The 22,868-nt window shown below is 47.6% G+C and overlaps 1 protein-coding gene across 1 annotated transcript; it reads left to right on the forward strand.

Annotated features, from left to right (window-relative positions):
• The first annotated feature begins 15,880 nt into the window (after positions 1–15,880).
• On the forward strand, positions 15,881–21,994 carry LOC102943477 (olfactory receptor 52R1-like). Its single transcript, XM_027818280.3, has 2 exons — positions 15,881–16,931; positions 21,963–21,994. The coding sequence occupies exons 1-2, from the start codon at positions 15,881–15,883 to the stop codon at positions 21,992–21,994; spliced, it is 1,083 nt and encodes a 360-aa protein (XP_027674081.3).
• Positions 21,995–22,868: the final 874 nt, after the last annotated feature.

Consider the following 22,868-nt stretch of genomic DNA (forward strand, 5'->3'; position numbering starts at 1 on the left):
AGCAGGGGCTAGGTGCTGACTGGCAGTAGCCACTGAGGCAAGGTGGGCATAGGAGGAGGGGGTTCCCTGGGAGGGGAGACCCAGAGTATGTGGGCGCTCCTGTGGGGCAGCACCCCAAGATAAGGGGGCTTGAAGTGCCTGAAGTACAGTGGGGGAGATTGACGAGGAAGCAGGTGCCGATAGGGAGATACTTGCAGTAGAAGGTGCTCCGAGGCTGGACTGAGCTAATTCCCAGTCTGACCAGCAGGAGGTGCCATTGTGGACAGTAAACATCACGTTGCACCAAGGAAGAGAGAGGTGATGCTGGCGGGCAGAGCAAAGCACTGTGAAGAGTTGGCAGCTACGGTGCAGCCTCCTTTGACTGAAGGGTCACACCCACTTTTGGGCCATTAAGTCCATTGTCTAGGAGGGCTCTTGGATGCCTTGCTGATGCTGATCTCTCTCATTCCAGCGTCTGGGAGTCGTCCTTTCTACTATATTCATTTGACTAGGAGACTCCATCCCATCCTGGTGGATGATGGCCTGGCCTTAGTAATATAGGCCTTCATCACTCCTGTCTGGACTGTAGCAATGCAGTATACCTGGGCATGACGCCTTCACTGCCTACGAAACTCCAACTAGCACCGAAGGCTGCAGAGAGTCTCCTCAGCAACACAGGCTCCTGCGAGCACATTAGACCTGCCCTCCGCGCTCTACACCGGCTTCCCAGAGAACATCAAGTCAAGTTCAAGGTCTTGGTCCTCATCTTCAAGGTACCCAAAGGTCTGGGGATTCACAGACCCTAAAATTCCAGCAACTGCACTTCTCTGGCACAATGGGACTCTCGACAGCAGGGGGGAAGCTCGTCTGTGCAGGAGACAGAACTTTCTCCGGGGACCAGTGCAAGGCTGCCCCAGGAACTCAATGAGCTCAATCTCTTATCGAGGAGAAGGTTATGGAGGAATATGATTGCATTCTATCGACATTTATAATGCAGAACAGAAACTTGATAATAGGAGGCTCTTAAAGCTGGCAGGCAAACATCGAACAAGAGTCAGGGGCTGGACATTGAAGGTAGACAAATTGAGACTAGAGACAAAGTGGAATTTTTTAGCACTGAGGGTAATTGACCATTTGAACAATTTAGCAAGGATCATGGTGTGTCTCCATCACTGGCCACGTTTCAGTTGACATGGGATGTTTTTCTCAAAGATCGGCTCTAGTTCAAAGAGGAATTCATCCAGGGCAGTCCTACGGCCTGTGCAATGCAGGAGGTCAGAGCAGATGATCACAATAGTCCCTCCTGGCCATATAATCTACAAATCTATCTAGAGTCCCCTGCAAGGATAATATTTGTGTGGGCCTCATTCTGGATCTTTGTCACACCCTGGGTGCCACATTTCAGGTCTGGGCGGGTTGAAAGGGACACAGGAAATTCAAAGTTCAATGATGCTTGCTACTCAATGCTGCTGATAGGAAATGAACCAGACTCCCTGTGATTCTTTGTGCACCCCTATATCTGTCTATATAACACTCCCAGCATCCTTCAGTGCCCAAACCAAACCTTTGTGTCTGGTGCTCTGTATCTGTAATTCCAGGTGCACTAAATATGGGCTGAACTCCAGTGTGTGACTGAAGAATGGGATAGGTGTCATCTCCAGCTCCAAGCCCACCGGCCTGAGCACTGAAGGTTTCTGTGACTGTCCACAGCTGCAGGTTGGGCTCATTAGCTTCAGCTCTGTGTAGGGGACTGTTGCCTGCTAACCAAAATTTAGTGAGGATTTTTGGTTGACCCTTTCCGAGTACCAAAAGGAAGGGGGAGGGTCGATGTGAAGCCAGAACCCTGAGACTGACAGTCCACAGGGGCAATGGGGAGAGGCCAACACTCCCCGTCAGCCTGATTGACAGGGAAGGCAGGCCAATGAGGGGGTCGAGGCTGGGGCTGCCTGGGCCAGAGCAGGGCTGAGCTAAGGGGAGACCAGGGGCCCGAGCTGAGCTGGGAGCAGAGCCACCACTGGAGCCAGAGAAGCAGCCCAGGGAGCTGGAGCCGTGCTGGGTCTGGATCTGGAGCAGTCCGGAGCTGGGTGCAGTGAGCAGCTGGGGACAGGGAGATGCACCCAGGGCAAGAGGCCTCACAGGACAGACTTGGAGAGGGATCATAAACCCCATGGGGATTGGGGGGACAACGCTGGGGGGCAGGGCCCTGCCACCTAGAGCCTGAGGGTGTGTGGCCACCGCCAGAGCGAGTGTCTGACCTGCGGCATCCCTGCAGCACAGCCAGGGCCTGGGCCGTGTGAGGGACAGACCGTGAACTGCCCTGACATCCCAGAGACGGCCGTTTGGGGTTCCCCCGGGCCACAGAGCGGGGTGACGCCTTTTCCTTCCACCTTTCCCAGTTTCTCCTCATTGTTTTTAATTTTTAATTGGTCTCCCGCTCACAAAACGCTGTCAACACCGGTTAGGAGTGGTTCTTTTTTACACACCCCTGACTGACAAAAGTTTTATTGACAAAAGTGCCGGTGCAGACAAAGGCTGAGTTGCATTAGAGTAAAGACATCCACTGCTTCAAGCCCTGCACCGTTTAAGAAGATTGCAGTTCTCTACTGCTCTTTCTCACCAAACCCAGCTGCTTGCATAGACATGTCTCAAAACTCTGTCTGAATCTCTTCCTGGAGTCTGCTGCATTACCCGAGAGTTTCAACTCCTTGGGGGCTTTCAGTTGTTCCATCTCCAGGATGGCTCCTTCATTGTTCACCTCAGCCCTGTTACCTCTGCCCTCTCCTCTGGTCTCCCCTCTGGTACCGGGGTTGTCCTGGGAACTCATCAGAAGGAGGCTCAGTCTGCACTCGAAGGAGGGAGGCGTGATCAGAACTAAAGCAGAGTTACGAGAGCTATTGGAGAGCCACGCGCTCCCAGCTGTGTGTCTGGTGCAGCCGCCACTCAATGGCCCGTTCTCGCGAGCCCCAATCTAGTTCCCCTGAACACGCGATCTGCTCTTAGAGGCCCAGGACACACTTCTCACAGCCAGGGCAGGACCGTGCATTTCCGCTGTCTCTCACCCACCCAGCAGCCTATGTAACCACCCAGTCTTAGCGCTGTTACTCCCCCATCTCCCCGCCTGCCCTTTCTGGTTTGTTACACACAGTAACTGTGTCTCGTCTTAATTTGATTTCTAAGCTCCTTGGGGCAGGGGCTGTTTCTCCTTCTGTGTTTGCGAAGGGCCCAGCACAAGAGGCCCTAAACCGGAGCGGGGCCTCTGGAGGCTTCCACAATTCAGATAATAATAATAAATTATAAACACAATAATCCAGCCAAATAAGGGCCTAGACCCCCTTTGCATTTAGCTACAAACAAAGATCAAACCATGTTTGCCAGCTACCGAGTGTTAGTAACTTGAATGAGGGTGGACACGGGGCTCCTGTTGGGCTGGGACAGGAGAATTCGTTCAGTCTCATTCCAGGGCTTAAAAGCCTAGGTGCGCCGCACTGGAGAAATGCCCCCGATGAGCCAGATGAGCAGGCCGAGAACTCAGCTGTGGGAATCCCAGCGGCCTCCAGCCGGGTCGTGCTGGAAAGTGTGACTCAGACTGGAACATTCGATTTCAATCCCACCTGGGAGACACTGGAAGGAAATGAAGCGACAGGGGAAGAACTAGTCCAATGCAAACACTGAATCAGTCGCTATCCTGCCTATAGGGCCCCCCTTGTTCCACAGCTGTTTTAGGGGGTGGGGGGCCTGTGTCCCCAGGACAGGCCCCCAGCTGCCCTCTATCCACAGGAACATTCTGTGGGTGTTGCTTTTACTAAGTCTGCTCCTCCGAAGCCACCCCAGTGACCGTGATGCGTTGGCAGGTTTCTGAGTGGGAGCGGAAGTGGAGTCCCGGAGTTCACACCTGTCATAACCATAGGGGTAGCCTAAAATTCCTCCTTACCTGTAAGGGATTAAGAAGCTCGAGTAACCTGGTTGGCACCTGACCAAAGGAACCAATAGGGACAAAAGATACTTTCAAATCTGGGAGGGGGAGGCTTTGTGGGGTTTTTTGATTTTTTTTTTTTTTTTTTTTTGTCTGTGGCCCGTTCGCTCTTTGGACTAAGAGGGACCGGACATCAATCCAAGTTCTCCAAATCTTTCTGAACAAGTCTCTCATATTTCAAACTTGTAAGTAACAGCCAGGCAAGATGTATTAGTTTACCTTTGTTTTCTCAACTTGTGAATTTTTGCTGTGCTAGAAGGAGGTTTATCCCTGTTTTGTTGTAACTTTGAAACTAAGGCGAGAGGGGGTTCCTCTGGGCTCTTTGAATTTTCTGATACTCTGTAAGGCTAAGTACCAGCCTAAGTTTACAGAGGTGATTCTTTTACCTTTTTCTCTTTAAATAAAATCCTTCTTTTTAAAACCTGACTGATTTTTCCATTGTTCGAAGACCCAGGGGTTTGGGTCTGTAGTCCCTTTGTAACCAATTGGTAAGGATGTATGCTCAAGCCTTCCCCAGGAAAGGGGATGTTGGTTTGGGGGAATATTTTGGGGGGAATAGGACTCCAAGTGGTACTTTCCCTGATTGTTTGTTAAATCACTTGGTGGTGGCAGCGATCCCAAGGCAAGAAAGGAATCTGTGCCTTGGGGAAGTTTTAAGCTAAGCTGGTAAGAATAAGCTTAGGGGGTCTTTCATGCGGGTCCCCACATCTGTACCCCAGAGTTCAGAGTGGGGAAGGAACCCTGACAACACCTCACAGGAGCGGGGAGCTCATAAACCCAAGCTAGTTCTGAAAACCTCAGATTCACCTTCAGAGGATGGCGAAGGCTCAGAATCCCTCTGCCAGACTTTCCTCTGCATCCCACCCAATGAACAGCCCCTGTCAGAGCGGGAGTCCATTCCCTGTTGGTGTGACGGAGAGACCGTGGTAACAGCAGGGATGTCAGGACTCCTGGGTTCTGTCTGTCATCCTGCCACTCAATCTCTGTGAGACCTTGGCCATGTTACCTCTCCCCATACCTCAGTTTACCTGTCTGCATAATGGGGATATGTTCATACTGACTTTCCTTTGCTAGGTATTTTGAACATCCTTCAATAATTGGTGCTGCCTAGTATGGTCACAGTTGCAGATGAGAGTTACAGACTTCTGATCCCTGAGTGACAGCCCCGTGTGCCTGCAGGGAGTGCTTGTGTCTCCCCTCAGTCATCTATCTCCAGATCTGTCTCTCTACAATCTATCCAGCTATCCTGGGTATTTGCAGGGTATCAGACCCTTGGGAGATCTAGGCATTATCCCTAGTTTTCTTACTAATCAACTATAATTTTTTTAAAATACACACATGCACAGAGATGCCAATTCCTCTCTGACTCAGCACAGAGCCCCAGAGTTCTCATCTCCCTTTGGGAAGGTCCCTTAATTACTGTTTACTCCTAAAGATGGATAAAGAGCACAGAAGCACAGACATGGAAAGAGAGACATTTCCTAGAGTGTCTCTGGTCTCCAGCCTGTTTATCTTCAGATGCCGCATCTCCCCTAGAGGCTGAGCAAACTGGGATTGCACAGAGCTATGTTATAAACGGTGCACACCCCTGTGTCAGCTCTCGGCATAAGCTACTGCTGCAGATGCTGGGCTGAGAGAGTTTTGGGACACGGCCAACTGAGGGGGATTCCCAGAGAGGACGCTTCCATCTCAGAAGTCACAGGTAACCATCTCTTGCTCAGGAGCTCACCTGCTCGACAAACCCAGTGTAACATGGGCGTGATGGGATGGCGAGTAAGTCTGGGGTCCTTTCCGATCTGCACAACCATTAAATAGCCCAGGGTCCTGCCACAGGTTATGAATATGCTCCCGTATCACTGGACAAAATGTCACTCTTTCTGTACACTCCCTCCTGCCCTGGCTGATGGTCTCCAGCCCCGAGGTGGCTGCATTTCAGTGGCACAGGGGATCCTTCAGGAGGAAAGGTGTCAGTGGAGGGACAATACAAGGCCTAATTCTGATGTTCTGGCTGTACATTTCTCTGGCCCCACTGAGGCAAAACTACTTTGGAGTAAGAACTGAGTAAAGACCTCAGGAGCCAGCTGTGTGTTAATGCACAGACACTGTCTCCTCCTGCTCTTGCATCTCAGGGCTCTGGCTGTTAACGGGTGGGGCTGCTACCTGACTTTTAATTTCTGGAAAGCATGGAGGTGCTAGGGCTCCTCACTGGAACAACTATAAGAATTTTTCAACATGGGCAAGACATCGCCTCTCCTAGCTTCATTCGAGAAGTCGGCTGAGCTGTTATGTGTGAAACTTTCAAAATCAATTCAGCTGGCAGCAGACACCCAGGATGGGAATTTCAGTCCAAACGCTTAAAGATTGGCAAACTTATAAGCAACTGAAAATCAGGTCTCCTAATGGAAGGTGTCAGAGAGACTTAACTCACCGTGATGCCACCAGCACCACCGACAATGGCCAATCTGTTTGTGAATCCCATTCAGCTAAACACTTTGCTTCAGTAGCGTCTGTGGCAAGGACTTCCACAGGCCAACTATGGATTATGTAAATAATTTTCTTTCATCAGTGTTATAAATTCAGATTTTCGATGTAACTGAACGTTCCCTTGTTCGGGTGTTGTGAGACAGAGTAAATATAAATCCCTGACCTACTTTCTTTATTCATAGATTCCAGGGTTAGTGTCAGAAGGGGGGGAGGGATAGCTCAGTGGTTTGAGCATTGGCCTGCTAAGCCCAGGGTTGTGCGCCCAATCCTTGAGGGGGCCATTTAGGGATGTGGGGCAAAAATTGGGGATTGGTCCAGCTTTGAGCAGGGGGTTGGACTAGATGACCTCCTGAGGTCCCTTCCAACCCTGATATTCTTTGATAAGGGACATTAGATCATCCAGTCTGACCTTCTGTATAACACAGGCCACTAAAATTCACCCAGTTACTCCTCTATTGAGCCCAATGACTTGTGTTTGACTAAGGCCTGGTCTACACTACAATTTTACATTATAGAATCTTAGAGGCACAGGGTGAGAAGGGACCGCAAGGGTCACCTAATCTGACCCCTGCCGAGATGCAGGATTGGTTGTGTCTAACCCATCCCAGACACATGACCATCCAGCCTCCTTTGGAAAACCTCCAGGGAAGGAGCTTCCACAACCTTCCGAGGAGACTGTTCCATTATTCTCTTGTTCTTGCAGTTAGGGAGTTTTTCCTGAGATTGCATCTAAATCTGGTGTGCTGTAGTTTCATCCCATCGCCTCTTGTCCTGCCCTCTGTGAAAAGAGAGAATGACTTTTCCCCATCTTTTTTATAGCAGCCTTGCAAGGATCTGAAGACCACTGGCATGTCCTCCCTCAATCTCCTCTTTTCCAAACTAAACATACCTGGTTCCTTCAGCTTGCTCATACGACTTGCATTCCATCCCTTGGATCACCTTTGTTGCTTGCCTCTGGATCCTTTCCAGTTTCTCTACATCCTTCCTATCCCTTAGTGACCCAAACTGGACACAGTGCTTCAACTGAGGCCTAAACAGCACCGAGTAGAGTGGTAGTATCACCGACCATGACTTGCATGCTATGTCTCTGTTAATGCAAGCCCAAATTGCATTTGCTTTGTTTGCAACAGCAAAATCATCCACACCCCTGAAGGATGTCGCTATATCAACCTAACCCCTTTGTACACAGCATGAGGTCAACAGAAGAATTCTTCCATTGACCTAGCTACCACCTCTCGGGGAGGTGGGTCACCTACACTGACAGAGGACCCCTGCCATCGGTGTAAATAGTGTCTACACTGAAACACCAAGGCAGTGCTGCTGTAGCATTTAAAGTGTAGAGAAGTCCTTAAGGAGATCTCCCAGAAAAGCATCCAGTCTGGATCTCTAGACATGTGGAGTTTGAGAATCCACCAGTTCCCTTCACAGTTTGTTCCAATGATTAATCACCCTCAGTGCTAAACATTTGGCCCTTATTTTCAGCTGGCTTCAGCTTCCAGCCATTGGATCTTGCTCTGCCTTTCTCCACTTTACTAATGGTTTTCACCCCATGAAAGTCTCCGCTTGTTCATCTTTTTCATGAGTTAAATATCTGATGCCCTTCTAGTCTCTCACTGTCCGGCATTTTCTCCAGCCTCCAATCATTTTTGTGGCTTTTTTCTGCACCCTCTCCAACTTTTTAACAGCCTTTTTGAAATGTGGACCCCAGAACTGGATGCAGACGGTTTCACCAATGCCCTGTGCAGAGGTAAAATCCTGACCCTGCTACAACTCACCACTCCCCTGTTTGTGCGTCCAAGGATACATCAGCCCTTTTAGCCACAGCATCGCATTTGGAGATCACGATGAGTTTGGAGTCCACAGAGACCCCTAAATCCTTTTCAGGGTCCCTGCATTCCATAATACAGTGCCCTAGTCTGTGGGTCGGGCCTGCGTTCCCCATTCCGAGTGGATCATTTTTCATTTGACTGTATTATAACCACTCTGCCAATCTTTGGGTCGTCCACAAATTTTATCTGCAGTGATTTTCTATTTGCTTCCAGATCCTTGATGAAAATATTGAATAGCCTCAGACCTAGAACTGATCCCTGCAGAACCCCACTGAGAACTGTCCCATTCACTGAGACTGGCCCCTTGACAATGGCTTTCTGAGATCTGTCAGTTCACCAGTTTTTAGTGCATTTTATGTGTGCCCTACTGATATTGTAGATAATTTCACAGCAAATTGGGTGGCTGAACTTTGTGACTTTGTCCATACCCATAACTATTTCAGATTTGGGGACAATTTATACCTTCAAATCAGCGGCACTGCTATGGGTACCCGCATGGCCCCACAATATGCCAGCATTTTTATGGCTAACTTAGAACAACGCTTCCTCAGCTCTCGTCCCCTAGTACTTCTCCTCTACTTGCGCTACACTGATGACATCTTCATCATCTGGACCCATGGTAAAGAAGCCCTTGAGGAATTCCACCAGGATTTCAACAATTTCTACCCCACCATCAGCTTCAGCCTGGACCAGTCCACACAAGAGATCCTAGACACTACAGTGCTAATAAGCGATGGTCACATAAACACCACACTATACCAGAAACCTACTGACCACTATACTTACCAACATGCCTCCAGACCACACCACACGATCCGTTGTCTACAGCCAAGCTGTAAGATACAACCGCATTTGCTACAACCCCTCAGACAGAGACAAACACCTACAAGATCTCTATCAAGCATTCTTACAACTACAACACCCACCTGCTGAAGTGAAGAAACAGATTGACAGAGCCAGAATGGTACCCAGAAGTCACCTACTACAGGACAGGCCCAACAAAGAAAATAACAGAACGCCACTAGCCATCACCTTCAGCCCCCAACTAAAACCTCTCCAACGCATCATCAAGGATCTACAACCTATCCTGAAGGACGACCCATCACTCTCACAGATCTTGGGAGACAGGCAAGTCCTTGCTTACAGATAGCCCCCAACCTGAAGCAAATACTCACCAGCAACCACACACCACACAACAAAAACACTCACCCAGGAACCTATCCTTGCAACAAAGCCCGTTGTTACTGTGTCCACATATCTATTCAGGGGACACCATCATAGGACCTAATCACATCAGCCACACGATCAGAGGCTCGTTCACCTGCACATCTACCAGTGTGATATATGCCGTCATGTGCCAGCAATGCCCCTCTGCCATGTACATTGGCCAAACCAGACAGTCTCTACACAAAAGAATAAATGGACACAAATCTGACATCAGGAATTATAACATTCAAAAACGAGTAGGAGAACACTTCAATTTCCCCAGTCACTCCATAACAGACTTAAAAGTGATTATTCTTCAACAAAAAAACTTCAAAAACAGATTCCAATGAGAAACTGCAGAACTGGAATTAATTTGCAAACTGGGCATCATCAAATTAGGCTGAATGAAGACTGGGAGTGGATGGGTCATTACAAAACCTAATTTCCCCCTACTATCACTCACACCTTTGTGTCAACAATTTGAAATGGGCCACCTTCATTACCATTACAAAAGTGTTTTTTCCTCCTTTGGTATTCTACTGCTGAGAATAGTCCACTTTAATTGAATTGTCTCGTTAGCACTGAACCCCCACTTGGTAAGGCAACTCCCATCTTTTCATGTACTGTGTATATATACCTACTACTGTATTTTTCACTCCAGGCATCTGAGGAAGTGGGTTTTAGCCCACGAAAACTTATGCCCAAATAAATTTGTTAATCTCTAAGGTGCCACAAGGACTCCATAATGTGGAGTGTTCATCTGAATGTCTTTCTCTACTAAATCAAATGCCTCAGAGAAATTGAAGTGTCTTGCATCTACACAGTATCCTCGATCAACCAAACCTCGATCAACTCTCATTAAAGGATGTAATCAGTTTTATTTTACAAGACCTGATTTCCATAAACCATGTTGTTTACTGGCATTAATTATATTCCTAGACTTTTTTTGAACTAATCCCAGACCAGCTTTTCCATTGTTTCCTGACCTTGTCAAATCTTTTTTTAAAACTTTCCCTTCATTTTTTTAAGAGTTTACATTTAACAGAGAACTGTCCTGTATTTGCTTTTTTTGTTTCTTTGTTTTTGTTTTTTTGGCTCTACTGCTGACAGATTGCATACTTCTGGTTCCAAATGAGGTGTGTGGTTGATCCGTCAGTTTGTAACTCAGGTGTTCGTAACCCTAAGGTTCTACTGTAGGTGATGTATAACATTCTCCTTGGCACCTAATGGACTGGAGACTTTTCCTCACCTCATGTGGTATGAGTATCTCATACTGCTTCATTCCCAATGCAGAACAAAACTACTTCTGCAACACATCTACGTTATCTGCAACATTAAGAAGTTTCCTTTCTCCCTCTAGGAATTGGCCTAAAGCTTTTCTAGGGTTTTTTTGTTCTTAATGCACTTAATAACCTCCGTTTTGTTATCCTAGCTCTGCCAGTTAGAGATTTTTCCCTGATGTCTTTAACATCCCTTATGAATTTTCATAACTTCCCATTTGTATAGATTGCTATCTATTTTTCCTTTTTTCCCATTTGTATATATTGCTTTTTTCCAACATAAATGCTGCCTTCACTTTGCCACTGAACTGAGTTTTTAGCCAAAGTTCTCCACTTCCTTGACTGTGGAATTGTGACTTTTTAGCTGTCCAATAAACTCTTCTTAACAAACTCCCAATTTTCATTCACATTTTCCTGTCTAATATTTTCCTCCCAATCAGTTTTGCTGATAAATTTCCTCAGCTTTGGGGAATTAGCCCTTTTGATTGGTATCTGTTTGTCTATTTGAATATAATCAGTTCCATTCTTTTATTTTGTTCTCCTCTATCATATGCTCCGTCCTTTGTCTCTTCTCTAAACTAAGCAATCCCAGACTTTTCAGTCCGCATCTGGTAGCCTCCCCCATACTGAGAGCCTGTCTCAGAAATACCCTTTCTATCTGCTTTATCTGTTAGATACTGGGTGAAAAACACTGACTGACTATCCAGAGCAGGTTATTGTCCATCCCATTTCTTAGGTAACCAAACATTGTCTCTGTTTTGGTCACTACTGCAAAAAAGCATGTGTTTCCATTTAGCTGCTATCAATGATGCCCATACTTTTCCCTAAGATGTGTTCGAGTTGGGATGTTTTCCCTTGGCACATGTCTTGGCAAAGGTTTGGGGTTTTTTCCGCTCTCAGATTTTCAGTAACTAGGTGAATAGCAAACTCCCTAGAGCATGGACTCTCCAGCCTGGATTTCATTGCATTAAGGCAATGTGTACATTGGCAGATATTTTTGCCAAAAGTTTGGTCAATGACCAAAAAGCCTTTAGAACCAGTCATTGTTGCATGTTCACACTGTCCTTCTCTTTCGGCATAGTGCGTCCACATGTGGGGTGGTCGCAGCGACAGTGAGAGCAATGCGCTGTGGGTAGCTTTCCCACAGTTAAGCTCTCCATCTTGTGCCGATAGGTGTTGTGGGAAGGTGGAGTGGATCACAGCACATCATGGGTTAAGGCTTAATGTTCAATGATGCATTGTCCCAGCATTCCATGTTTTCCCATCTCCAGTTCATGGCACTTTTCAAGGTCCCTTGTTTTCTGCTCAGCCCGCCACCTCTAGCTGCAGGAATGGATCCCTCACTGCTCTGCTAGCTGTCAGTAGCATATCGCGAATGGCAGTGGAATCAATCTTGAAGTTGTGAAGGCACCGGAAGTCACAGTTGCCTGACACGCTGTCTGACATGGATAGTAGCAGCATTAGGTTGCTTTTGCCATTCACAGAACAGCTAAACACAGTGGAACATCGCTTTTGGGGTCAAGAAACTAGCACTTAATGATGGAATTGCATCATTATGCAGGTCTGGGAAGATGAGCAATGGCTTCAGGTCTTTTGGATGAGGAAAGCCACCTTCCTGGAACTGTGTGCTGAGCTCGCCCCAGCCCTGTGGCACAAGGACACTCAAATGAGAGCTGCCCTCTTGGTGAAGAAGCACCTGGTAACCGCAGTGTGGAAGCTGACAACTCCAGGCTGCTACCGGTCGGTCACAAATCAGTTTGCGGTCAGGAAATCGACCTTTGGGGCTGTGTGATATTGTGGATGGCTTTGCATAAATGGGTTTCCCTAGCTGTGGAGGGGTGATAGATGGCATGCATATTCCAATTTTGGCACCAAAGCTCCTTGCGATATTGTATATCAATCAGAAGGGGTACTTTTCCATGGTGTTTGTTACAGGTGCTTGTGGATCACCAAGGGCATTTAATTGACATCAGTACAGGGTTGTCTGGAGAATTGCAGAATACACTAATCTTTCAGAACACCGACCTCTACAGAAAGCTGCAAAGGGGGACTTTCTTTTCAGACCAGAGGATCTCCATAGGGATGTCAAAATGCCCATAGTGATCCTGGGAAACCCGGCGTACACCTTAATGCCAGGGCTTCTGAAAGCCGTACATGGGAAACCTGTTGAGCATTTCAACAATAGGCTGAGTAGGTGCAGGATGACTGTGGAATGTGCATTTGGCAGAATAAAGGCATGCTGGCGAGGCCCTTCTGGCAAATTAGACCTTATCGAGGAAAATATTCCCATGGTCGTAGTCATTTGTTGCACATTGCATAATATTTGTGAGGGAAACGGCAAAAAGTTTGCTCAGAGGTGGACTGCTGAGACATGATGCTTGTTTGCCGATTTTGAGCAGCCAGACACCAAGGTTATTAGAGGGGCACAACGGGGGACAATTTGAATCAGGGAGGCTTTGAGGCAACACTTTGAAGTTGAGAACCAGTAATGTTTGTTGCTATGCTTGGGATTGTAATGCATAATGAAGTCCAGTTTTGTTCAAGCCCAGGATTGAATGTAAGGAAATGATAAAACCGCTTGCTTGTTTACTGCTGCCATCTGCTATCATAACTTCCATGAAAACAAATAAAGAGTGCTTATTATTCAAATAACTATGCTTTTATTGTCAAAAAACACAATACTGTGCATACACACAGAGACAAACTCACATTCTTGGGAGAGGAAGGTGTCAGGGGAGGACTGATTTTAGAGCTGAGCATACTTCCAGCTGTCGTTTAAAAAGCTGTCTACAGGGCTGGAGCGTAGGGGAAAGCGTGAAGTCCCAGAAATCGGAAAGTAGTCTTCAGGTGGAGTTTGGGGAGGGCATGGGAAAAAGCTCTAAATATGCTGAAGGGGAGGGCAGACACACATCTGCTCAGTCTGGAGCGTTACAAGGGACTGCAGCATGTTGGTTTGCTGCTCCAAAACTTTTATCAGCCTCTCCATTGCATCCCTAGGGCATGCCTCATTTCCTTTTCTATCCTGCTTGTCATATTCCATCCACTTCCTGCATTCCATCTTCTCTGCTTCTGAGTGCTGAAGCTCCTCCTGGAACATATCTTCCTTGCTCCGTCTTGTGCTCTTTCCTATCTGGTGGAGACGCCCGGCTGGGGTGGAGGGGCTGCCTCCTTTCAAGGACATATCTGTTAAAACACTAGTAACAATAAACAGAAGCATTATTGTTAACTACACGTACAGGATTGAAACACTACATTAAAATCCACCGCTGGTAACACACCAATCACTTTCTGGCTGACCCTTGACAAGCACACATGCTGGTGAACACCACAAGCATCGTGTGTGTACCCAGGAGTAGGGGACATTTTTGTGTGTGGGAGAAAAGCACTGTGAAAAGGGTCGCGGAGCACTTCTCAGGGAGCAATATTCTAAAGTTTCCCACCCTTTTCCACAGGTGGGGGTCATTGTGGCAGATATCTCTCTCCTGAGGGGAAGCAAGGAAGCAAGTGCGCATCTACTACACACTTGTTGTTTCCTCCCCCATCCCTATGTTGCTCGCCTGTGTGCTGCTTTGGTCCTTGTCCAAGTAATTGCAGAATGACACAGGAAAGTGTCCCTCAATGGGGGAAGGAACAAAGCAGCTCTGCCAAGGAACCTCCGGCACAGGCTTGTGGAGTACCTGCAGGAAAGTTTCCTAGAGATCTCTCTGGGGGATTCCTGTGACATCTCGGTGTGTATCAACACCCTCTTCCACCGTACTGTCTAGCTGCACGGGAATATACCCAGCACACAGAAACACAGCCAGACTTGTACATTTCTCTTCCCTCAACGCATCTCCACACTTCACAAAGCAAAATCACTTACCAGGGGTCTCCTCTCCAGCTTCTGGCTCGCCTGATTGTGACTGCTGAGACTGTCTGGACACCTCCAGAATGGAGAACAACTCCTGACTGGACGCAGCATTGGGCGAACCCGGCACGGGCTCCACGTCTCCTAATGTATTCAGTGCTTCATCGATGACTTCCTCCTCTGGATTAGGTCAAGTTTCTGTCAGTTCTAACCCAGGTGATTTATCCACGGGGTTCTTGGCCATAGAGGTGGGGTCGCCTCCACGGATAGCATCCAACTCCTTATACAGACAGCAGGTCTGGGGCACAGCACCGGAGCGACCATTTGCCTCCCTTGCCTTCGGGTATGTGTGCCTCAGCTCCTTCACCTTTGTTCTGCAATGCAGTATGTTCCGATCACAGCCCTTTTCCCACAAGGTGCACGAAATCTGTGTGTAGGTATCGAAATTCCTACAACTGGAGCACAGCTGAAATTGCACAGCCTCCTCTCCCCAAATGCTGAGTAGATGCAGCAGCTCCGCAGTGGTCCCGGGGGAGAGCATTTTCTGCATGGATTCACCATGTTTACCTGGGAAGATGTATTGTAAGCTCTCCATGCCAAACAAACAGGAAGAGGAATTTCAAAATTCCTGAGACTTTAGATGGGGGGCAGGTGGAAGGAGTTTACCTGGATGCAGGGTAGCAGAGATGAAATTTCTGACCAGAGTGGTCAGGATGGGCATTGTGGGATGCCTGCGGGAGGCCTATTACTGTGAGAAAATCAAGTGCAAGTGTCTATATTGGCACTTTGGGGACAAAACTTTTGATTAAAAAGCCTTACAACTTTCATCAAGGTGGTTTAATAATCTCACTGAAACTGAGGAGTTCCATCATCGAAAGTGGCTTTGCAGAGTATACACCTCCACTGTTTCTTCACCAAAAGCTGCCTTTTGGTGAAAAAACTTCACAGTATAGACAAGGCCTAAGGAACAATGTTGGATAACCAGTATCCACACTCATGTTTCCTGCCAGTTCGTATTAAGGTCCTCCACACCATGATGTGTAGGAATTATTGATGCATGGAGCACCATAAAATATGGATTTGGCATTAGTAGGGTCAGTTCTTCATAATTCATTTATCTGAGTAATGAAAATGTCATTTTTCTGTGAGGAGCAACCAATCTGCTTCACCTATGATAACAGCTTCCAGTAGTGCATGTAATGTCTCATATTAACATTGTCTCTCCACCAGGCATTTGTACTGCGACCATCACACTAGATACATACAGAGGAACGTATGGTACATGCAAGAGACACCGTTGTGCCTCAGCGTTGGACACCTTCTCCCTTTCTACATGTCAGATTCCAATACAACTGACTTCATCAACCCCTCCACCTTCATCCTGCTGGGCATTCCTGGTCTGGAGGCGGCCCATGTCTGGATCTCCATCCCCTTCTCTGCCATGTACTCCATAGCTGTCTTGGGGAACTTCACAATCCTGTTCATCGTGAATATGGAGCCGAGCCTCCATGTCTCCATGTACTATTTCCTCTGTATGCTGGCCGTCACTGACCTGATCCTGTCTACATCCATCCTGCCCAAAACACTGAGCATCTTCTGGTTCAATTCCAGGGAGATAGATTTCAGTGCCTGCCTTACCCAGATGTACTTCATTCACTGCTTCTCAGTGATAGAGTCTGGGATCCTTGTGGCCATGGCTTTGGATCGCTACGTGGCCATCTGCCATCCCCTGAGACATTCCACCATCCTGACAAACTCTGTGGTGGCCAAGATAGGCCTCGTCATGGTGCTGCGTGGATGCATGCTTGTACTGCCCTATCCCTTCCTGACAAGGCGGTGGCCATATTGCAGAACCAACATCATCCCCAACACGTACTGTGAGCACATGGCTGTGGTGAAACTGGCCTGCACAGACATCCGTGTCAGTAGTTACTACAGCCTCTCTGCAGCATTCTTGGTGACGGGTCTGGATGTGTTTTTTATCGCTGTGTCCTATATCCAGATCCTCAGGGCCATCTTCAGCCTCCCCACAAAGGACACCCGGCTCAAAACTTTTGGAACCTGCAGCTCCCACCTCTGTGCCATCTTAGTCTTTTACATCCCAGCTCTCTTCTCCTTCCTCACACACCGGTTTGGCTACAATGTGGCCCTGCATTTCCATGTTCTCATGGCCAACGCATACCTCCTGGTGCCCCCCATGGTAAACCCCGTCATCTACGGGGTGAGGACCAAACAGATCCGGGACAGGCTGCTCTGGCTCTTTACTTTTAAAGGAACTAAAGTTTTCTCCTGGTGCTCTGGCTCTCAGACCGAGCTCCGTGCAGAGCTGGCTGGTGACATGGTGCTGGGCCCTCTTCCCTGAATCACTGACTGAGCAGTCAAAAAGATATTAAACCCGCTCCTGGCCTTACTGTGTTCTGTAAGCATAATAAACTGGGGGATCAGTCTGTGTACAACTCATTAACTCCTAGATTTGTCACCTTTCTAATTGCTGATAACTGGACATCTGACACCCCCTTGCCCTTCCTCTTCCCTCAAGTCCTTTCCCCCCTCTGTGCCTATTCCCCAACACTCTGACTCTGTTGCTCACTTGTCCCATCCCACCATCACTTGCTGGATCATCTCCACCTCCCTTCCCCACCAGCTGGCTTCCCTCTGCTGTGGGTCTGGGACCCGAGCTGCTGCAGCCTGACAAGCAAACAGTCTGCCATTTCATAAGAATATAAGAACGGCCATACTGGGTCAGACCAAAGGTCCATCCAGCCCAGTATCCTGTCTGCTGACAGTGGCCAATGCCAGGTGCCCCAGAGGGAGTGAACCTAACTCGTAATGATCTACTGATCTCTCTCCTGCCATCCATCTCCACCCTCTGACAAACAGAGGCTAGGGACACCATTCCTTACCCATCCTGGCTAATAGCCATTAATGGACTTAACCGCCATGAATTTATCTAGTTCTCTTTTAAACCCTGTTATAGTCCTAGCCTTCAGAACCTCCTCAGGCAGGGAGTTCCACAGGTTGACTTTGCGCTGTGTGAAGAACTTCCTTTTATTTGTTTTAAACCTGCTACCCATTAATTTCATTTGATGGCCCCTAGTTCTTCTATTATGGGAACAAGTAAATAACTGTTCCTTATTCACTTTCTCCACACCACTCATGATTTTATAGACAGCTATCTATCCCCCCTTAGTCTCCTCTTTTCAAAGCTGAACAGTCCTAGCCTCTTTAATCTCTCCTCATATGGGAACTGTTCCAAACCCCTAATCATTTTAGTTGCCCTACTCTGAACCTTTTCTAATGCCAGTATATCTTTTTTGAGATGAGGAGACCGCATCTGTAAGCAGTATTCAAGATGTGGGCTTAAAATGGATTTATATAAGGGCAATAAGATATTCTCTATCCCTTTTTTAATGATTCCTAAAATCCCGTTTGCTTTTTTGACTGCTGCTGCACACTGCATGGATGTTGAGGATCCTGATGCAGGGAAGAAAGGTAAGTAGCAGGATACGGACCCTGGACTTCAGGAAAGCAGACTTCGACTCCCTCAGGGAACAGATGGCCAGGATCCCCTGGGGGACTAACATGAAGGGGAAGGGAGTCCAGGAGAGCTGGCTGTATTTCAAGGAATCCCTGTTGAGGTTACAGGGACAAACCATCCCGATGAGTCGAAAGAATAGTAAATATGGCAGGCGACCAGCTTGGCTTAATGGTGAAATCCTAGCGGATCTTAAATATAAAAAAGAAGCTTACAAGAAGTGGAAGGTTGGACATATGACCAGGGAAGAGTATAAAAATATTGCTCGGGCATGTAGGAAAGATATCAGGAGGGCCAAATCGCACCTGGAGCTGCAGCTAGCAAGAGATGTCAAGAGTAACAAGAAGGGTTTCTTCAGGTATGTTGGCAACAAGAAGAAAGCCAAGGAAAGTGTGGGCCCCTTACTGAATGAGGGAGGCAACCTAGTGACAGAGGATGTGGAAAAAGCTAATGTACTCAATGCTTTTTTTGCCTCTGTTTTCACTAACAAGGTCAGCTCCCAGACTGCTGCGCTGGGCATCACAGAATGGGGAAGAGATGGCCAGCCCTCTGTGGAGATAGAGGTGGTTAGGGACTATTTAGAAAAGCTGGACGTGCACAAGTCCATGGGGCCGGATGCGCTGCATCCGAGAGTGCTGAAGGAGTTGGCGGCTGTGATTGCAGAGCCCTTGGCCATTATCTTTGAAAACTCGTGGCGAACGGGGGAAGTCCCGGATGACTGGAAAAAGGCTAATGTAGTGCCAATCTTTAAAAAAGGGAAGAAGGAGGATCCTGGGAACTACAGGCCAGTCAGCCTCACCTCAGTCCCTGGAAAAATCATGGAGCAGGTCCTCAAAGAATCAATCCTGAAGCACTTACATGAGAGGAAAGTGATCAGGAACAGTCAGCATGGATTCACCAAGGGAAGGTCATGCCTGACTAATCTAATCGCCTTTTATGATGAGATTACTGGTTCTGTGGATGAAGGGAAAGCAGTGGATGTATTGTTTCTTGACTTTAGCAAAGCTTTTGACACGGTCTCCCACAGTATTCTTGTCAGCAAGTTAAGGAAGTATGGGCTGGATGAATGCACTATAAGGTGGGTAAAAAGCTGCCTAGATTGTCGGGCTCAACGGGTAGTGATCAACGGCTCCATGTCTAGTTGGCAGCCGGTGTCAAGTGGAGTGCCCCAGGGGTCGGTCCTGGGGCCGGTTTTGTTCAATATCTTCATAAATGATCTGGAGGATGGTGTGGATTGCACTCTCAGCAAATTTGCGGATGATACTAAACTGGGAGGAGTGGTAGATACGCTGGAGGGGAGGGATAGGATACAGAAGGACCTAGACAAATTGGAGGATTGGGCCAAAAGAAATCTGATGAGGTTCAATAAGGATAAGTGCAGGGTCCTGCACTTAGGATGGAAGAATCCAATGCACCGCTACAGACTAGGGACCGAATGGCTCGGCAGCAGTTCTGCGGAAAAGGACCTAGGGGTGACAGTGGACGAGAAGCTGGATATGAGTCAGCAGTGTGCCCTTGTTGCCAAGAAGGCCAATGGCATTTTGGGATGTATAAGTAGGGGCATAGCGAGCAGATCGAGGGACGTGATCGTTCCCCTCTATTCGACACTGGTGAGGCCTCATCTGGAGTAGTGTGTCCAGTTTTGGGCCCCACACTACAAGAAGGACGTGGATAAATTGGAGAGAGTCCAGCGAAGGGCAACAAAAATGATTAGGGGTCTAGAGCACATGACTTATGAGGAGAGGCTGAGGGAGCTGGGATTGTTTAGTCTGCAGAAGAGAAGAATGAGGGGGGATTTGATAGCTGCTTTCAACTACCTGAGAGGTGGTTCCAAAGAGGATGGCTCTAGACTGTTCTCAATGGTAGCAGATGACAGAACGAGGAGTAATGGTCTCAAGTTGCAGTGGGGGAGGTTTAGGTTGGATATTAGGAAAAACTTTTTCACTAAGAGGGTGGTGAAACACTGGAATGCGTTACCTAGGGAGGTGGTAGAATCTCCTTCCTTAGAGGTTTTTAAGGTCAGGCTTGACAAAGCCCTGGCTGGGATGATTTAACTGGGACTTGGTCCTGCTTCGAGCAGGGGGTTGGACTAGATGACCTTCTGGGGTCCCTTCCAACCCTGATATTCTATGATTCTATGATGTCTTCAGAGAATGATCCATGAAGACTCCAAGAACTTTCTCCTGATAAGTTATAGCTAAATTAGCCCCCATCATATTGTATGTAAGATTGGTGTTCTTTTTTCCAATGTGCATTACTTTACATTTATCCACATTACATTTCATTTGCCATTTTGTTGCCCAATCATAGACTCATAGAATAGAATCATAGAATCACAGAATATCATGGTTGGACGGGACCTCAGGACGTCATCTAGTCCAACCCCCTGCTCAAAGCAGGACCAATCCCCAACTAAATCATCCCAACCAGGGCTTTGTCAAGCCTGACCTTAAAAACTTCTAAGGAAGGAGATTCCACCGCCTCCCTCGGGAACCCATTCCAGTGCTTCACCACCCTCCTAGTGAAAAAGTTTTTCCTAACATCCAACCTAAACCTCCCCCACTGCAACTTGAGACCATTACTCCTTGTCCTGTCCTCTTCTACCACTGAGAATAGTCTAGATCCACCCTCTTTGGAACCCCTTGTCAGCTCTGAGCCCTCTCCTGGAGCGAGGTGCCTAGGACAGGTCAGCACTTTCTCGTGAGAGACCTGAGAGGGACATGGGAAACCAAGATCCAAAATCTCTGCTCTATCTGATTTGGAGCAGGGAGTTATACACAGGTCTCCCATGTCCCATGTGAGTACCCTGAGCACCTGGCAAATGGCTATTCTGGGTGGGCCTCAGTCAGTCTGTCTGTCTGGAGCTGTTCCACTTTGTACAAACAAACCTTCAGTGAAGGAGGAATTTGAATCTGTGTCTCCCACGTTCCAGGTGAGGGTGCTAACTGTTGGGCTATGGGATATTCTGGAGGTGCACACACATGGACGCCCATGCAAACACACACAGTCCCACGGGAGCACACACACACTCGGATTCAGAGGCACATACACACATACCCCCATGTGCACACCACACACAGCTCCATGTGCACAAAAACACACATGAATGCACGTGCACACACACACAGATGCATGTGCACACATACATTCCCGACGTGCAAGGCCCCATCCAGGAGGCGTGGTCTGAGAACCCCTAACTGATCGGGCCTGCTGGGGAGATGGGCGGGGGACACCTTGTTGGAGAATCCCACCAGAATTGAAGTCTGAGCGAGGACTATGAGCAGTTCATGAGCTTTGACATAAGCAATGAGTTCCTGTCTATCCAGGGGGTGCTCGATCCCCACTCTGTGCCATGCCCTGCCCCCACTCCAACATTAACTCCAAGCCCCTAACCTTGCCCCACCTCTTCCGACCCCTGCTCCACCCCAGGCCCCACCCCCACTCCATCCCTTCTCTAGCCCTGGATTTGAGGAGTGTGTGTAGCCTAGAATACAATCAAGTTAAATGCAAGCATATTACGTGCATTAGCCACACTGAATTAATGAAACAGAACACCACATAGTTAAGGGTTAATTTGGAGACAGGAGCAAGGTCATATCTAGCTGGCAGTTTCTGCTAATCAGAATGGGAGGAGGGGACAATCAAATAAACAACTGAGACTGAAAACCTTGGTGGTTGGAAAACCTTGAGTCTAGACACCTCTACAAGTGCTCAAGATCCTTGGTGTTTCCTGGTACCCAGCAGAGTTCATCAAGGAACTTCCTTCTCCAAGGAGGAATAACGATCTCCTATCTTCTGCCCACTTTAACATTTCCAATCTGCCCTGCAGGATTCTGGGAACGATTCTGCCTCTGTGCTTGAGCCAGTACTGTATTCAGCACAGCATTCTTCTCAGAGTGCCCATGACAGTTCATCTTCCTGGTTCCTTTGTAATAGTAGGATTTCACATTTGTATTTTGTATGATTTAGAATGAAGGATAAATAATAATGAGATAATAATGTAGCATGTTTTAAATGCATTGGTATATGATTTGATCATATCCTGCCAGCCACCCATTTTGAATAGCAGAAATGAAAGGCCTAATGGGCCATTTGGTAAAGATGCATCAACCAGAATCTGTGTCTGGGCTGATTTAAAGGCAGTAACAGACATTTTAAGGTCTCCACTTTGTTCTAGGTTTAGCATTTTAAATGAGTAAAAGAATCATAGAATCATAGAATATCAGGGTTGGAAGGGACCTCAGGAGGTCATCTAGTCCAACCCCCTGCTCAAAGCAGGACCAATCCCCAACTAAATCATCCCAACCAGGGCTTTGTCAAGCTTGACCTTAAAAACCTCTAAGGAAGGAGATTCCACCACCTCCCTAGGTAACATATTCCAGTGTTTCACCACCCTCCTAATATCCAACCTAAACCTCCCCCACTGCAACTTGAGACCATTACTCCTCGTTCTGTCATCTGCTACCACTGAGAACAGTCTAGATCCATCCTCTTTGGAACGCCCTTTCAGGGAGTTGAAAGCAGCTATCAAATCCCCCCTCACTCTTCTCTTCCGCAGACTAAACAATCCCAGTTCCCTCAGCCTCTCCTCATAAGTCATGTGCTCCAGTCCCCTAATCATTTTTGTTGCCCTCCGCTGGACTCTCTCCAATTTTTCCACATCCTTCTTGTAGTGTGGGGCCCAAAACTGGACACAGTACTCCAGATGAGGCCTCACCAATGTTGAATAAGGGGG

The sequence above is a fragment of the Chelonia mydas genome, chromosome 1 (assembly GCF_015237465.2).
Source record: "Chelonia mydas isolate rCheMyd1 chromosome 1, rCheMyd1.pri.v2, whole genome shotgun sequence".
Taxonomy (NCBI): domain Eukaryota; kingdom Metazoa; phylum Chordata; order Testudines; family Cheloniidae; genus Chelonia; species Chelonia mydas.